At 40.1% G+C, this 17,438-nt stretch overlaps 1 protein-coding gene across 2 annotated transcripts in view; it reads left to right on the plus strand.

The window, feature by feature from the left end:
* LOC126236177 (probable multidrug resistance-associated protein lethal(2)03659) overlaps positions 1-17,438 on the plus strand; it is a 298,489-nt gene that overhangs the window by 64,769 nt on the left and 216,282 nt on the right. Inside the window, exons 2-5 of one of the 2 annotated variants that reach the window (XM_049945273.1) lie at positions 1,110-1,195; positions 13,821-13,931; positions 14,292-14,426; positions 15,762-15,966. In XM_049945273.1, the coding sequence (XP_049801230.1) occupies positions 1,119-1,195; positions 13,821-13,931; positions 14,292-14,426; positions 15,762-15,966 (528 nt within the window). In that variant the 5' untranslated portion in view covers positions 1,110-1,118. Of the gene's footprint in view, positions 1-1,109; positions 1,196-13,820; positions 13,932-14,291; positions 14,427-15,761; positions 15,967-17,438 lie in introns of those variants that run through there. The other variant, XM_049945274.1, reaches the window with a different exon arrangement.

The raw sequence follows: 17,438 nt of genomic DNA on the forward strand, positions 1-17,438 counted from the left end.
GATCCTACCCTCCAATACTAGTTTCTGTGAACTCTAGAGATGAGAGCTTACCAACCAACATGTCATCGCGTCCTGACACCTCCCTAGATTTAACCTCCATTAGCACCATCTCCCTCATCCTTTTCTACTATTTTATATTTTTATGTCTCTATTTTGGGAATATACTCTTAGGTGCCGTTTACTTTATCTCCTCAACCGCATTCTTCTGGAACCACTTTTGGTTTTTCCCAGTCTTTTTTCTGCTTTGTATCTAGTTCTTCACCATTCAATGTCAAAAATTAATTTCTCTTTCCCTTATTCCATGTTTACTTCTTGCTTTGCCCTTCTGTCATCTCTGGACTGAAACTGTCACAGTGATAAAGAATGAAAATTTGACACAATCTGTTCAGTCATGACTGGTAAATGATGCAGACCTAGTAAAAAGTAATGTAGTATCTTTGACCTCCTACTTCCTCTGCTGCTTCGCTCTTCAACTTTGAGTCTCTCAACTTCACAACAGCTGCATCCCTTTCATACTGGCCTCTAAATGATCTACCCCTCCTTTTCAGTCTTCTCCAATATATTCCTCTTTCCACCCTGAGCAAGGAACCAACAGTTCTGAAAGCTAGGATAGCTTTTTTAAATGTGTCTAGTAGCATTACTTAGACTGTTGCCATCTAAAGGTAAGTAGTGGCTATGCATGCTATCTGCTTGTAATTTTATAGCTTTTTTAAGCTCATTGTGAACTTGATAAAATTCATTGTCTAAGTGATGACATTTCAATCATTGACAAAGTGAGCTATAGGAACAGGCAAAACAGAACTTGAAAGTTCTTTTGCACTGTTTATTCGCAATTATATGACTGCCTCTGAAACCTTCTGCAACAGAAATTTTAAATTCTGTTATGAAGAGTAACACAATCTCCATTTTGATTGTTTTCTTACAGATCGTCATTCCCATTTAGATGAACTGGACTTAAGTGTTGGACACAAAAGCAAATATAATGTTTAGATGTATTTTTACGTGTTTATCCCATTTTAATTTTTTTATTTGTTTTGTGGGGATGGTCACATACTTTCAAATTTATATTAAGGTTAAGTTACTAACAAAGAGAATTTTATGACTTTCAGAGTGCAACAATGAATGAGAAGGAGGACACTGATGCCATACCACACCCGAGGGGTTCAGCAAACCCACTCTCTGCACTCACATTCTGGTAAGGGAATCCAATATTTTTATTCGTGATAGAGAGAATAGACAAAAATAATTGTTCATCTCTAGAAACATGTAATTTAATGATATTAATATGTTACATTCAAGCATAAGACACTTCAGTTCCTGTGTAAGTAGTTACACTACATTTTTGTTAAGTGTCCAGATACGGTACTTTATTTATAAAATGTCTTTCTTGTCACCTAGCAGTCATTGTATGAAGTAAATATGTGACTGAATATGTGACTGAATCCTACTGACTTCAAAAAAGTTTGCATTTTTCTGTAAACTGAAAAAATATATAACGAAGAGTCAGTCTGTACAGAAAAAAACATGTCTAACACTTTTTCTTTTTGATGTTATTGGAGGTGCAAAGAAAATCTGAAAATGATGAAAAGCAATCAAAAAGCTTCACCAAGTGCTGCTGAAACTTGATACGATATGACAAAAGAAGCTATTCAGATCCTCAAACAATGGAAAATCCAGGATGGAATGTAGCAATATTATGAAAACGAAAGTTGCTACTTGGCAAGTAGGGGAGATGCTGAGTCACAGATAGGCACAACAAAAAGACTCTTACAGTTAAAGCTTTCAGTCATTATGGCCTGCATCAAGAATAGATGACACACACACACACACACACACACACACACACACACACACACACACACACACACACACACACACACACATACACAAATGCAGTCTCAGGCAACTGAAACCACACTGCGAGCAGCAGCACCAGTGCATGATGGGAGTGGTGACTGGATAGGGGTAAGGAGGAGGATGTGGCTGGGATAGGAGGTATAGTATGGTCGGGGTGGCTGACAGTGAAATGCCGCAGGTTAGATGGCAGGCAGGGGAGAGGTGGGGAGGGGGGCAGGGGGGGGGGAGTAGTAGAAAAGGAGAGAAATAAAAATACTGGAAGTGATGGTTGAATGATGGCTGTCTAGTGCTGGAATGGGAACAGGGAAGAGGCTGGATGGGTGAGGACAGCGACTAACGAAGGTCGAGGCCAGGAGGGTTACAGGAACGTATGATGCATTGCAGCGAAAGTTCCCACCTGCGCAAGTCAGAAAAGCTGGTGTTGGTGGGAAGGTTCCATATGGCACAGGCTGTGAAGCAGTCATTGAAATGAAGGATATCATGTTTGGCAATATGTTCAGCAACAGGGTGGTCCACTCGTTGCTTGGCCACAGTTGGTCGGTGGCCATTCATGCAGACAGACAGCTTATTGGTTGTCATGCCTACATAGAATGCAGTACAGTGGTTGCAGGTTAATTTGTAGATCACATGACTGGTTTCACAGGTAGTCATCCTGCCTTTGATGAGATAGGTGATGTTAGTGACCGGACTGAAGTAGGTGGTGGTGGGAGGATGTACGGGACGGGTCTTGCATCTAGATCTATTACAGGGGTATGAGCCATGACGTAAGGGAATGGGAGCAGGGGTTGTGTAAGGATGGATGAGTATATTGTGTAGGTTCGGTGGAGGGTGGAACACCAGTGTGGGAGGGGTGGGAAGGATAGTGGGCAGGACATTTCTCATTTCAGGGCATGACGAGAGTTAATTGTAACCCTGGCGGAGAAGGTCATTCAGTTGCCAAATATGATATCCTTCATTTCAATGACTGCTTCACAGCCTCTGCCATATGGATCCTTCCCACCAACACCAGCTTTTCTGAATTGCGCAGGTGGGAACTTTCGCTGCAATGCATCCTAAGTTCCCGTAACCCTCCTGGCTTCAACCTTCATAAGTCACTGTCCTCACCTGTCCAGACTCTTCCCTGTTCCCGTTCTAGCACTACACAGTCGTCATTTCACCATCACACCCAGACTTTTTATTTCTCTCCTTTTCCGCTACTTCCCCCCCTCTCCCCATCTCTCCCCTCCCCTCCATCTAACCTGCAGCACTTCACTGTCCACCAGCCCCACCATACTATCCCTCCCCCTCCTCAACCCCAGCCCCCTTCTTTCCCCCACCCAGTCACCACTCCCATCATGCACTAGTGCTGATGCTCGCAGTGGGGTTTCAGTTGACTGAGACTGCACTTGTGTGTGGAAGTTGCATTTGCATGAGAGTGTGTGTGTGTGTGTGTGTGTGTGTGTGTGTGTGTGTGTGTGTGTGTCATCTATTATTGATGCAGGCCTTAACTGCCAAAAGCTTTAATTGTAAGAGTCTTTTTGTTGTGCCTATCTGCTACTCACCATCTCTACTATATGGTGAGTAGCAACTTTCCTTTTCATAATATTGTTACGCAGATCCTCAGTTAGGAGGTTATTACAGTACTCTTTGTTACAAAGCTCTCAGGCAGAGGATATCCTTGTTCACTATCCAACAATCTTTGATAGAATTTCTGCAGTAATAAAGAGGGTTTATAAAATGATGGTCAACAATTTTCCAAGTTCTGAATGGTCTTGGAATCAGGAAATTGTCCCAACTTTTGATAGGAAGAGAGTCTTAGACAACAAAGAAGAGTGTATTTCAGAATACTCTCTGCTTTCTGTTCATATAACAGTAAATATTTTTATAACAGTTAGATAATAACTATTAATATTTGCAACAATGTAGGAAAGGACAGATTGCTACTTACTGTAAAGAAGACATGTTAAGTTGCAGATAGGCACAATTGAAAGACACTTACATAAAGCTTTCAGCCACAGCCTTCATCAGCAAATAAGAACACACACCATTCATACACACAAGCAAGCACACTTCGTTCACACATGACAGGCAACTCCAGCATCTCGAGCCAGAATGCAAATATCATGTGGGATGCAAGCAGCAACCTGAAGGGGACAGAGAAGGGGAGGGGATAGTAGTGTATGGGTGGGGGGAGAGACGAACGCTGCCTGATGGTATGTGCTAGGTATGGTACTAGAATGCCAACAGGCACAGCATGAGGAGATTATGGGGCAAGGAGGTGGGGAAAAAAATGAGCAAAAAGGGAGAGGAGCTGGGAAAGATGGGCAGATGCATTGACAGGGGGCAGCAAATAAACAGGGTGGGAGATGAGAATGGGGAAGAGATGATAGGACAGAGGGGGTAGAAACTGTTGGGTGGAGGGTGTGGGGACATATGTTCCTGTAGGTTGAGGCCGGGATAATTACAGGAGCGGAGAATACTTTGCAAAGATAACTCCCATCTGCACAGTTCAGAAAAGCTGGTGGTGGAGAGAATGATTCAGATGGCTAGGATAGTGAAGCAGCCATTGAAATCAAATGCATTATGTTGAGCTGCATGTTGTACCACAGATTGGCCGCTCTTGGCGACAGTTTGGTGGTGGCTGTTCTTCCTGGTGGACAGGTGATTGGTAGTCACACCAGTACAAAAAGCTGTGCAGTGATTGCAGTAGAGCTGGTAAATGGCATGGCTCCTTTCACAGGTGGCCTGGCCCCTGATGGGGTAGGCTAAACCTGTGACAGGACTGAAACAGTAAGTGCTGGGTGGATAGATTTGGCAGGTCTTGCGTCTTGGTCTTCCACAGTGATATGAGCCTTGTGGCAAGGGGTTGGGATTGGCAGTGGCTTATGGATGGACTAGGATGTTGCAGAGATTGGGTAGGTGGCAGAACACCACTTTAGTGGGTGTGGGAAGTATCTCAGGCAGGATGTCCCTCATTTCAGTGCATTATCATAGGTAATCAAAGCCTTAACGAAGGATGTGGTTCAGTTGTTCCAGTCTGTGATAGTACAAAGTGAGAAAGGGAACATTCCTTTGTGGCTGATTTTGGGGGTGGTGGGAGGATTGGGGTTGTGTGTGGAAAATTTGCACTGGAGACCTGTTTGCGGACTAGGTCTGGGAGATATTGCCTATCTGTGAAGGGCATGGTGGGAATGAATTTAATAAAATTAAATGTTGCTGGGTGCACATATTTGTACTGTTACTGTAATTTTAAAATGAAGTTGCGCCTATTTTACAACAGCTGACTTCATTAGAAATTATAAGAAAGTCCCCCACCCCCCTCCTCTCACTCTCTCAACCCCAACAACACTAGACGGGGTCTCTCTGCTCAAAATTCCATATGATCATTTCATCCCCCCCTCTCAATGTGTGTGTGTGTGTGTGTGTGTGAGTGAGTGAGTGAGTGAGTGAGTGAGTGAGAGAGAGAGAGAGAGAGAGAGAGAGAGAGAGAGAGATATTCATGACATAGTTTCTGCAAGAGAAGTACATGGTTTACCAGATGAAAAGTTTTTGTGAGATCTAACAATAATCCCACGGTGTTTTTTCTTCATTTTGATAAATAGAGACACTGTGCAAAAATTCTGTGACAGCTGCTGTGGTGCTGTGATCTTTATATGAGAAGACTGTTGTCTGCAAAAAGGTCATTAAGCTGTGCCAGCATCACTGACTCAAATATTGTACTATGCACAGGAATCAGTGATATTGGTCTGCAGTTTTATTTTTCCTCCTTTGATTCTATTTAGTGCACTGGTCTAATAATGCTCCTCTTCAGTGCATTGGGAAATGTACCTTCTTTGAGATGCTGGAGTTGACGAGAAATGTAATTAGTTGAATCACAACATTTGTGCATTTTTTGATTTCTGTGCTGGAAAGGGTGTTTACATGAAATGTATTTGCAGTTGCGAATACAGACAACCATCAGCTGTATAATGGAATTATGATAATGGAAATTTGTGACAGACCGGGACTCGAACCCAGATTTCCTGCTTTCACGAGCACTCACTTTACCATTAGGCTATCTGAGCATGCTCTGTGCCCATACCCAAACTCCAAATGTTGTCAGCCCTCAAGCATGCTCGTATAGCCTAATGGTAAGGCAACCACTCACGATAAACAGGAAATCTGGGTTCAAGTCCCAGTCTTGCACAAATTTTCATTGTTGTCATACCATTATACAGCTGATGGCTGATGGTTGTCCCTATTTGCAACTGTGAATATGTTTCATGTATTTCATAATGGCTGTAGTTGCCACACTACTTGTTCCTTTGGACATGCGTGCATGTTGGAAGGAATTTTGTATTGTAATTCTGAACAACAAAGGCACTGCAGTATCAAGCTTGAGTGTTTATTTTTTAGTGCAGAATTATTTTGCTTATGTATTGTTCTCTGGTTTCTTCACATTCAAAGTTAGCTGTGTATCAGGATGTTGAGTGGGTCTGTGACTGGAATTATGGTGGCAGTGGCAGAGATAACATCCTTGTTAAGAATGTGACAAACAGTTTTTTGCTTTTGCGATCTCCATGTCTGATATTTATTGCTTTCCCTTTCTGTGTTCATAAATGTTTTTCAGTATTTGTTAATGATGTTCCAGGAGGCTCACTTACATGTGCTGACTGTGCTATTGATTCACAGTGGGGTTGTTTCCTAAGATTTAGGATTTCTGATTTGAAACTTTAATAACTCTGAAAGTATGATAGAAGCTGAAAAGTTTGTGGGACATAAGTTGCTTGGCACAACAGGGGCCATAATATGATGTTGGTTCTTTGTTGCTAGGTGGGGTCGCCTCAGAGATATGAAGGTCAACTTTTTTTTTTTTTTTAATGGGATGCTATAGTTTGGTACTTATTTTCTGATAGTGGCTATCGAGATGAATCAAATGATGTGTAACAGTAAGGTTTTTGAAGGTCAATGAAGATCACAAAGGTGGCATGAACGTCCATTTACAGAAGGTGTTCGAAGTGAAGACAATTGGTATCAATGCAGTGCTGCAATCTTCTTATCGTGGATTGAGTGGTATTCCTTATCACACTGGCATTTATCGAAGCACATGCTCTGACAATTCTCTCTTGCATATCTTCAGGTGTAGTTGGAATGTCTTTATAAACAATGTCTTTTATGAATCCCCAAAAGAAAAAATCTAGTTTGTCAAGTCTGGTGAATGAGTCAGACATGACACATCTCCTCCACGTCCAGTCCAACGATTTGGGAATTGTCTCTGCTGCTCATTTCTAGCCATCAGTGAAAAATGTACCAGACACCCATCATGTTGATACCACATTCTGTTCCTTGTTCCTAAAGGTATTTCTTCCAATAATAGACCTAATGTTTCTTGCAGGAATGTGGTGTACTTCCTACCATTAAGATTTCCTTCAATGAAATAGGGGCCTATAATTCTTTGCTCCAGAATCCCACACCATACATTCACCAACCACGGTTTTTGGTGTGCAACTTGCCACAGCCAACATGGATTTCCAGTTGCCCAATAATGCATGTTATGCAAATTAACATTTCCATGGTTCGTGAATGTAGCCTCATCAGTAAATAAAATCAAATTAATAAATGTGTCATCCCTCTGAATCTGAAGTTGAGCCCATCGGCAAATTCAATGTGACCCATACAATTCGTACCAGTTTATTCTTGGTGGAGACTGATATGGTAAGGATGATATTTATGGCGATGCAGAACAAGAATAACACTACTCTGGCTCATGCCAGATTCCCTTGCGATTTGACGTGAACTGACACAATGATCTCAAACCACAGTGGCAAGAGTACCAATTTCCATTTCCTCATTAGTAACTTTCCTTTGCTGGAGGGTGTTTCTGATGCATTAATGATCCAGTTGTTCTCAATTTATCATACACATAGGGTGAGTGCGTTGAGAATATCTTTCAGCGTATAAATCTCTAGCTCTCACTGAGTTTCGTTGGCATTCTCCATAAATGAGAAGCATATCAACTGTTCTTCAAAGGAACACATCATTCACGTTCGCTTGATTTGACGATACTAGTCTTACCATTAGTGCTGAATTGCAAAACCATCGAATGGTGTTTACATGTCAATGGCACGTTAGATGGATACACCATATTCGGCAAATATTTACTATTTGCATGATATACAGGAGAGAATTGTCAAAGCATGTGCTTCGATAAGTGCCAAAGTGATAAGGAATACCACTCAATCCATGATAAGAAAATTGCAGCACTGTATTGATACCAATAATCATCACTTTGAACACCTTCTGTAAATGGACGTTGATGCCGCCTTTTTGACCTTTGTTGGCCTTCAACGAACTTACTGTTACACATCATTGGATTTGTCTTGATAGCTGCTATCAGAAAATAAGTAGCAAACTATAGCATCCCATTTAAAAAAACAAAGTTGACCTTCATATCTCTGATGTGACCTCACCTAGGAACAAAAACCCAGTGTCATATTATGGCCCCTGTTGTCCCATGCAACATTTGTTTCACAAGCTTTTCAGCTCCTATCATACTTTCATAGTTATTTCTGGTGGAAATGGTTAGTGAATCACCCTGTATAGAACTTGACTAACCCAGCTTGTAATTTCAACTCAACTCCTCTTTCCCCAGGGATTGGGAATTGTTTAGTCTTTATCCCCTGGGATTGGGAGTTGTGTGTGTTTTTCTTTTTTCTTTTTGTTTGGTTTTAACTGGTGCCCCTGTGTTGAATGCTTGGTGTGGCACCTTGCGAGTCAGGCACGATGTCAGAGGATGGGTCTGGTGGTGAGGGTTAGGCAGTGAGTGTTGTGGGCAGTTCTGCTGGGATATAGGGTGGTATGAATGGTGGGGTGGCCTCCACTCTTGGATCCCAAGTGCTGTTCAGTGGCATTGCCTGGGGTACCATTTTTGTCATTTGGTGCCATCGCAGTACTAACAACTGGTGGTGCACAAGGGCTGGGGAGGTAGAACGTACATGCCATCTTCAATCAATCAATGGATACTGTGCTGGCAGCACTGCAGAGATGGATAGAAAAGGTCTGCTCCCCACACTTCAGCACAAGGTGTAGGCCAGTGTACTGCAGGATAGCTGGCTGCCTGGTGTTCATTCAGAGCAAGATATGTGTGCATATGTGGAGGCTCCAATGCATGAAAGAGCTGTGCTTGCTGTAGTATTGCAGGATTGCCAGGTCCAGGCATGTCGTGAAGTTGTGGAGCTGGTGTACAGATGCCAGGGTGCTGGTGGTGGCCAACAGGAACTGTGGCTTGATGAAGTTGCTTGGGACAGCGAGTGGTTGCTGTTACACACTGTGGTGCCAGACACACTCAGGTCAGTTTTGTGGGCCATTCAAAAGCCTAGGAGAACTAGTGGCAGGGCGGTAGACCAAGTTATGGATTGATGGGTAAGTGCAGCTTTTAGGGTCCTGTGGAATCTCATCACCATGCTGTTAGTGGCAGGGTGTTAACTTGTCTTAAAATGGATAAGTGCACAGTAAGTTTTGGTGAGCATTTTAAACAGGCAAGACATGATTGTAATCCATGTTCCATCATCACACGGCAGAGATGCCCAAAATGCAAGACCTAGGCATCCGTGAAAGCCTTGGCCATTGTGTCCATGTGATGTCGGCCAGCAGGACAGTTTCCAGCTACCGAGTGAAACTGTTGATAATGATGAGGATGTAGCGGTGGCCATTTGACGATGGAAGGTTACCTACTATGTTAGTATGGACAGGAGAAGGATGATGGTTCACCAGAGGGAAAGAAGCGATAGGGATATATAAATGATGGCCTATCTCGGTGCTCTGGCATGGGAGCCTGGGTGAGGGAGAAGAGAGACTCAAAGACACTGTTCACCACGATGGCTGCCACATCAACATTTGTATAGACCTTCATGGCTAATATGGTGCGGACTGCATCAGACACGCACATGACCCAATTCATGTATTGTAGACTCATCAAGTGCATGGAGGTAATGGAGGAGCAGTAAGGGCCGCATGTTGGTGCACTCCTCTGATGAAAATAGTACATGCATGCAATGCATTTCTGATTCAGACAGCTACATATTTAGCCTGACTTTCAGGGCACCAAATCTGCTTGACTGTGGCAGGCTTGTGACGATGTCATGCACCTCCACATCATCCAAAGGCTGGAGGTGCACAACCATTAGGGTGAATTGTGTGGTGTCACTGGTACTTGAGGAGCCTGCAAATATGTGCACAGTGGTGGAAGAAAGTGTGAAACTCAGCCATATGCACTGATGGGCCCGAAGAGGGCAGATGTATAGGGGGGGGGTTTGTAGGTGGGTTGGTTGACAGCCAGGGCTCGACTCAAAGGTAATGGCAAGCAGGGATCGATTCATCCTGACCTGACACTTCACTCACTGTGTTGTGCACTGGAACGGTGGAGTAGTGTGCCAGTGTGTCAAGCGCTTGACAATTGGTGGGGGCATGACATCAGCAGCGACTTGGTGCGGCCTGTCGTGATGTGCAGCTTGGCCTGGAGGGACGGGGGTTGCCCATGGGTTTGCTAGGTGTGGAGGGTAAAATGGACAGACATTTGAATACTGAACAGTTCCTTTATTGGAGTGTTAACAAGCAGAATTAACTGCAGAGCTCATTTACAAAGGTAAATGCCCACTAAAATGTGTATGAACAGATGAACAGAAAGTCTCTATTTAATCAGTCCAGTAATACCCACCACTCATGAAGCTGTTATGAGTACACACATGGGATGCACATAGGTGTGTTGGAAACTAGTTTTTTTTAAAGACAATATAAGAAACACTGTTAATGTTCATGGAGTGTAGTAAATGGGGATAATATAACACAGTGATCAAGAAAATATGTAAATACAAATAAATGAACTTGGAGATACCATAAACATATCTAATGTAACACAGTGATCAAAGCAAAATACAATATACAAATAAATGAACTTGAGGTGCCACAAGTGAAACTAATCTAACACAGTGATTAAAGCAAATACAAAATACAAATAAACAACTTGAGGTACTGTAGGGGAAGCTAATCTTACATGATTGGAAATTTCAGTCTCTAACAGCTACACGTGTTGCACCACAGGGCTTTGCATAGAACTCATAAAAGAGACTATATCTTGCTTCACTCACTAGAATTTAACAGGCTTTGTGAGTGGGATACTCCATTCTCAGGACATGAGATCCTCAAGTGGTTGCTGAATAAAGTTCCTCTGAAATATGTTATCAGTTTTGCCCACTAGTTCTGCAAAGGAGTCATGGGAGCTTGCAATGTTGTTCGCTTTGTAGACATGCAAAACTGACTCATTGTTGATGTCTTCATGGATCCTGCACCTATTTGGTAACACCATGGCAAACTGTTAAGTTCTATCAATGAAATAACTTGAACATAAATTTAACACCAAAGGAACATTTAAGAACTTGCACTTGTTGTGTGGACAGTTCATTGTTGGTGCAGGAAGTACTGGGAGTTGGGAATGATTCCTGCACCATGCTTTAGGGGAAAAAGCCACATGGTGCAGTAAAGAGGCACTTGGCAGAGAAAACTCTTGTCCTCAGACGCATACAGTTCCTGATGCGGCTTTTTTCTTTTGTCAGGCGATACATCACCTGCTACAGTGCGAGATTGTCTGCTATAGCAAATGGATGGTGGGCACAAATGTGCAGCAGTGTATCGCAAGAGAAAAATGAAATATCCTTCAGTGTTGGCCATTTCCAGTCCCTGTTGGCGAGCTCCAAGCACATTTGATTAGAACATGCTCAAATTCTTTTTGATAATTATTAGAAAAAGTTTTAATAAACTACATTTTACAAACAGAAGTATAGTTTTGTACATGAATGCATTTTACAGGCTACTTGAGCCCACATTAATATCACATCTGAAGGTTAGAAAAGTGGTTCAGGGTTTCTTGAGTGCAAATCACAAGAGAAAAATAGTGAGCTCAAGTAGCCTACTGTTGCTTGCTATGTTGACAAAATTTTAAATTGGTCTGTTTATGTGGTTTATTTTATAAAAAATATTCAACAGACTATGATAAAGCTGTAAAAGGTATGAAATTTGATAGTAAGAAAAAGTACCAACAATCTGCATCCTTTGAAATTGCATGTATAGACAAAAGTTTGAGGACTAAACCAAACAATCTTCTTCTTATTTTTTTCCCACTGTGACAAAAGAACCAGAACAGAGCCTGTAGGTGTCTGTACTAAAGATGCTACATATCAGAAACTCATACTACTAACTCATCAGAAACTGTTGCCTCTGTCAATAGACTGCAACATTTGTCCATTTCAGGCTCAGAATAAACATAAGGTTTCAAGTAACCCTAGTTTGTGGGATATTTGTTTAGATCAAATCTTATAACTAAATTTTGAACCACTTCCACTTGTCCAATTGGCATGAAATTCTGCATAAGTACCTATGTGGTCCCAATGACATTACAGTTATTTGATGTAACGACCATGGCCTGGTGCTTCTGACAGGATTACCCAACTAGGCCGCTCCTTTCCGTCTCCCACTTCCTCGCTGCCCAGGGCCGAGGCCCCTCTGCCCCCCTTCTCTTCCCCATGCTGCACCACTCAGTATCATGTAACTTTCTTCCACGGCTGTCAGCAAGCAAAAGTATGTTGCACTTCATTGTGGATTTCCGAGTGGAATTGCCATTACCTTTATGCTGTTTTCAGGGTTTGTAACCTTATTACAGTAACTGCCTTTTTTCCATCTGATTCTCAAGTTCACTACCTTTAGTCACTCGAGGTTGGACTCTGTTGTATTCTTCTTTACTGGACAGCATTTCACTTTATCAATGGGCTGTGCCATTTTATTTTGGCTCCTCAGCATTTTGCAACTATGTTGTCAGAGGGGATTTCAATGTGTACCGGGACTGTAGACAAGTGGTGCAAGCAAACAAAAAATTATTAATCATCTAATCTTATTTTTACAAGATGATAATTAAAATTTTATAAGAACATTTTGTACATCAGTAATTAGTCAGATAATATTAGATGGAGTGAAAAATTATGTGATGACATTAGCACTGAAGTCTCAGATTAAGAAGCAGAACTCCTGTGGTAGAAATATCAGGTGAGGTCTTGTGAGTTTTTGATGAGGGAAAAAAACAGCACCATTAATTCCAACTTGAAGAGGGAAAATAATGTTGTCAAATCAAAGACAGACAATAATTGAATAGGCTGTATAACAAACACAAAGTTTTTAGGAATGAATGTGGACTGTCAGTTCAAATGGAAGGAACACATCTGTAAAGATATTAACAAAGAGAATGCCTTCAGTGTACTTTTAGAACCCTGTCACCAATTTTTAACAAACAGTGAAGTGTAATTTTTACTGTTTGCACTCAGTCCTTAGCTATGGGTTTTTTTTTTTTTTTTTGTGGGTAAACAGCTTTCAATTTTTAAACAGGGACATTAAGATATACAACTAAAATAGTAAGAGAGTGTGCTGCAAATAGTCTTAATTGCACTATTTGTGTACATCTGTCAGTCTGTTATAGTGATTAAGAAAAAGTATTTGAAAATATTGTACAACTAGCTTGATCCTTATCCGTAGAGTAGAAGCTTCATTCAACTTAATTAACAAAAAATAAATAAAATAAAATATTTAAAAAGACATTAAAAGCATACTGTATTGAACAGTACATATTGCTTAGCTGCAGATTGCTGGTAAGTAGGTAAGGCAGCATGGGAGTTGCTAAAAACGGAACATAAATTAATAAATCTGTCATTCTGTGCAGCTTATACTGAATTTACAAAGATTATCACAGACTATGAGTCACTAGTGTTGTGATTTACCTTTGTGGGTATTTTAATTCACTTTCACACCAGGGAAAGCAATTACTGTATGAAGGATGTAAACTACCCATGCATGGAGTTCCTTGTGTGCTACTGCACAAATACAGCTTGATCATTGTAAAAGTCTGTGTTTTGTTTTCCTAGAAAGATTTAAGTTTAATGTACATACTGAAATATGTATTTCAGGTGGACATTGAAAACGTTCAAAACAGGCTTAAAGAGAGACATCGAAATTGAAGACCTGTATGCACCCCTGAAAGAGCACAAATCATCACTGTTGGGTGAAAGATTTGAAAGGTATGTACCAAATGTATGTATGAGTGTTTAATGACTGCATGTAAGTAGTTATTCTTAGTGTCTTCCAAATGAAAATGCTGTGAAAAGAAACCCTAACTATTGATGTACATATATGTAAGTAAAAAACTATTGCCCAGTATTAGGTCAGTTACTTGCATAAGATGAGGTATCTGGCACTAGAAATCAATTGGCTATTGAAGAAGTAGTATTCATTGCCCATCACTTTTTTCCACGTGTCATCTTTTATTTCTTCTATTTTCTTCTGTATTGTTTTTAGTTCATTTACATGTTGTACATTGTCTTCAATTTATCTTATAATATTTAATTACATTATTAATAGCAGGTCCCAATATATTACAGGTTGTGGAAACAAGACTGCAGAAGGGCAGTGAAGAAGAATAGAAGTCCAAGCTATCTGCGTGTTATGCTCAGTGCATACGGATGGAAATATATGATGTATGGATGTATTCGAGCAGTTCTTGAATTGTTTGTCCGGTTTGTACATACAATTTTTGGAATATCAAAAATTACTGGAATAAGAATATTAATACTTATGATCATTTATTATTACTTTGCTAGGTGCAAGATTTGTACAATCCCTGCTTTAGATTGTGAATTTTATTGTAAATGTGGATGTTAATACTGGTCTGTATATAGACACATCTTTGACAGATTAACTGAAGAAGCTTTCAGTATTGTTCAATGAAAAATATATTTTAAAACTTCAGAAACAAATAGTTTCGTTGGGTTTCTTGAGACTGGTATAAATTTTTGTCCCAACTTTGAAGTTTATCACCCACAGAGCACACAGTATATGGAACATTATGTGACTTAACTAATGCACGTTGAAAAAAAAGATTACAATAGTTCAGTTGATTTCTAAAACTTTAAAATATCTTAGCCAGAAAATCAATCTCATCACCATTAAATAGCCTGATGAAGAGTTTCCTAGTGTGTGCTGCTCCACAGATGTGGATTCTGTTGCACTACCAACAAATAATTTTGATGATGATGTTTTCCACAGATACAGGAATGTAGTTTGTGGTGAAGTTTTAAAGATTTTCATCTTAGTTCTCTTCTGTTGTTTATAGAATGTTTTTTATTTCTGCACAAAATTGTAATGTCTTCTTGTAGCATAGTTGACTAAGAAAGAACACAAGATAAGACGAGGTGGACTCACTAACTTTTACACCTAAAACCTTCCTTCCATTTTAAAATGTGTGAACTACCTTCTTTTCAACAATTATGAGAAGAATAGATTACTACTCACCATAAAGATGACACTCATGCAAAACTACCATGTCCTGCTGCTCTAGACAGCTAGAGCAGTAAGAGTTCACGATCATATGTGTGTGAGGTGGACCACGAGGTGCACTTTGTGTGAATGTGTGTGTGTGTTTTCCTTCCTTTTCTCAAGAAGACTTTGGCTGAAAGATTAGTGTGCAACAGTCTTTTCGTTGTGCCTATCTGCAACCCAGCATGTCATCTTTATGGTGAGTACAATCTATCCTTTTCATAATTGTTGATATTCCTACTTTCCTTTCAGAGATTTTCATTAGCTTATCTTCCCTTTCTGTTCATAATCACCGACATAATCTGAATAGTGATGTGCCATGAATGAAAACTTTGATTTTATTGATAACTTACAGGTCCGTACTTTCAAACTCTCACCTCAGACTTTTTTGCCAGTGGTGTAATATGAGCCAACAACTTCCTATCATGTTCTAGAGAAATTAGGGTTATACATTTGAAATATTTTTCATATTCTTTACTGAAAACAAGCTTTTTAGTATCATGAATGTATCTGATAATCTTTGGTGAAATGTGAAGGGTGGCACAGCCACTCTTTCTTGGTCTTCTGTTACAGTATTTCTCACCAGGAAGTACCATGCCAGTATCGGAAGCATATCTGTATGCTACTGCAGTGATATTGTGTTCTTTGATTTCTGCCATTGTCCTTCATCCGTATATGATGGCAATGTTTCACTTGGGCCTCAAAATGAGAGTTGCTAGTTGTTCACTTCTTTACAGGAAGGTATGCCACATTTTGGATACATAATGTATTTCACTGCACATTTGTTTTACAAATTAGTGTAGTACAGTGTTCTTACAACCTTTTATTGACTGTTGCGGGAAGTTAAGGCAATAGAATAGAAATAGATGTGTATTAATGGAAAGTGTTAAGAAGTGTAGAATGGAGACAGTTGTATAAGAGTGTAGAGAGGACTGGTGCATGGTAGCAGGATAAGAATATTTGGACAACTACCAGCAGAACATGAATTTGATTACCATTCTGCACACAGTAACAAAAACTTGGTAGCTAGATAACTCAATGTTTTTTCTTTCTTAAAAAATATGAAGAGGAAAATAAATCAGCATATGTGAGATCTTTCACCATTTTCCATGTTGTTTTGTTTCCTCCCTCTTGTTACCTTCATAGTTTCCTAAGTTTGTCAGTCACCTTTTATTATTAGTGATATTTTACTTATAGTATCTTTCTTACACCAATTCATTTATATACCTCTGTCATGTAGTGGTGAAAATCCCCTTTTTGCAGCTTCTGAACTACTTTTCCCTTTCAGCTTATACCTATTTTGTCTCTCCACTTTGTTTAGCAGAGGAATTCCTTGGACAGTCTTAGTGTTGACACCTTTGCTTTTAATTTTGCTGAAAGTTATTTTGACTTTTCTGTGTGCTAAATCTGTCCTACCTACAGCTATTCTGCTTCAGTCTCATACACTTCTATTCATTTCATTGCTGAGTGACATATATTGCTGCAGTCCGGTCTTTTTAAGGCCGTATTTGTATTTCCTCCTCCATATTTGTATTTCCTTTAATCAAGTGAAGTACTCATCCTGTTACTCAACATTTCTTCACACTTACCTCTCTTGTACCTAAATATGTCTCGCCATCTTTTGTGATTGCCCTTTTAAGGAATGTCCATTCCTTTTCAGGTGAACTACATTCTGTGGTATTCGTTTTTGCAGTATCTACCTCCTCTGAGGCTTTCAAATGCTCAGCATCATTCCTCAGTACTTGCAGTATTGCACTTCTTTCAACACTGATTCTTACTGATAATTCTCTTAAACTCAAACATTATTAAATTGTGATCTAAATCAATATCTGCTCATAAGTATGAATTACGTTGCAATATCTGATCTCTGAATCTATGTGCCACTCTGAAATAATTCTTGAACATCATATTTTTACTTTTAGGTGAAGTTAACTGCAGAAGCCAAGGAAACTTTCTCCTCTATCATTATTACTGCTAAGCCCATATTCTCCTGTAACTCTGTGTTCTATTCCTTCCCCTACTATACTTTTCCAAAACCCGATGATTATTAGGTTTTAATCTTCTTTACATATTGAATTACTGTTCAGCATCCTCATATACTCTCTGTGCCTATTAATGTTCTGCTTGTGATGCTGATATTGCCATGATACACCTCTTTTCATGTGACCATGCACTGACGTACCGCATACATCATATTTCTTCTGTATATATTT

This window comes from Schistocerca nitens, chromosome 2, assembly GCF_023898315.1.
Source record: "Schistocerca nitens isolate TAMUIC-IGC-003100 chromosome 2, iqSchNite1.1, whole genome shotgun sequence".
In the NCBI taxonomy this organism is placed as follows: Eukaryota; Metazoa; Arthropoda; class Insecta; order Orthoptera; family Acrididae; genus Schistocerca; species Schistocerca nitens.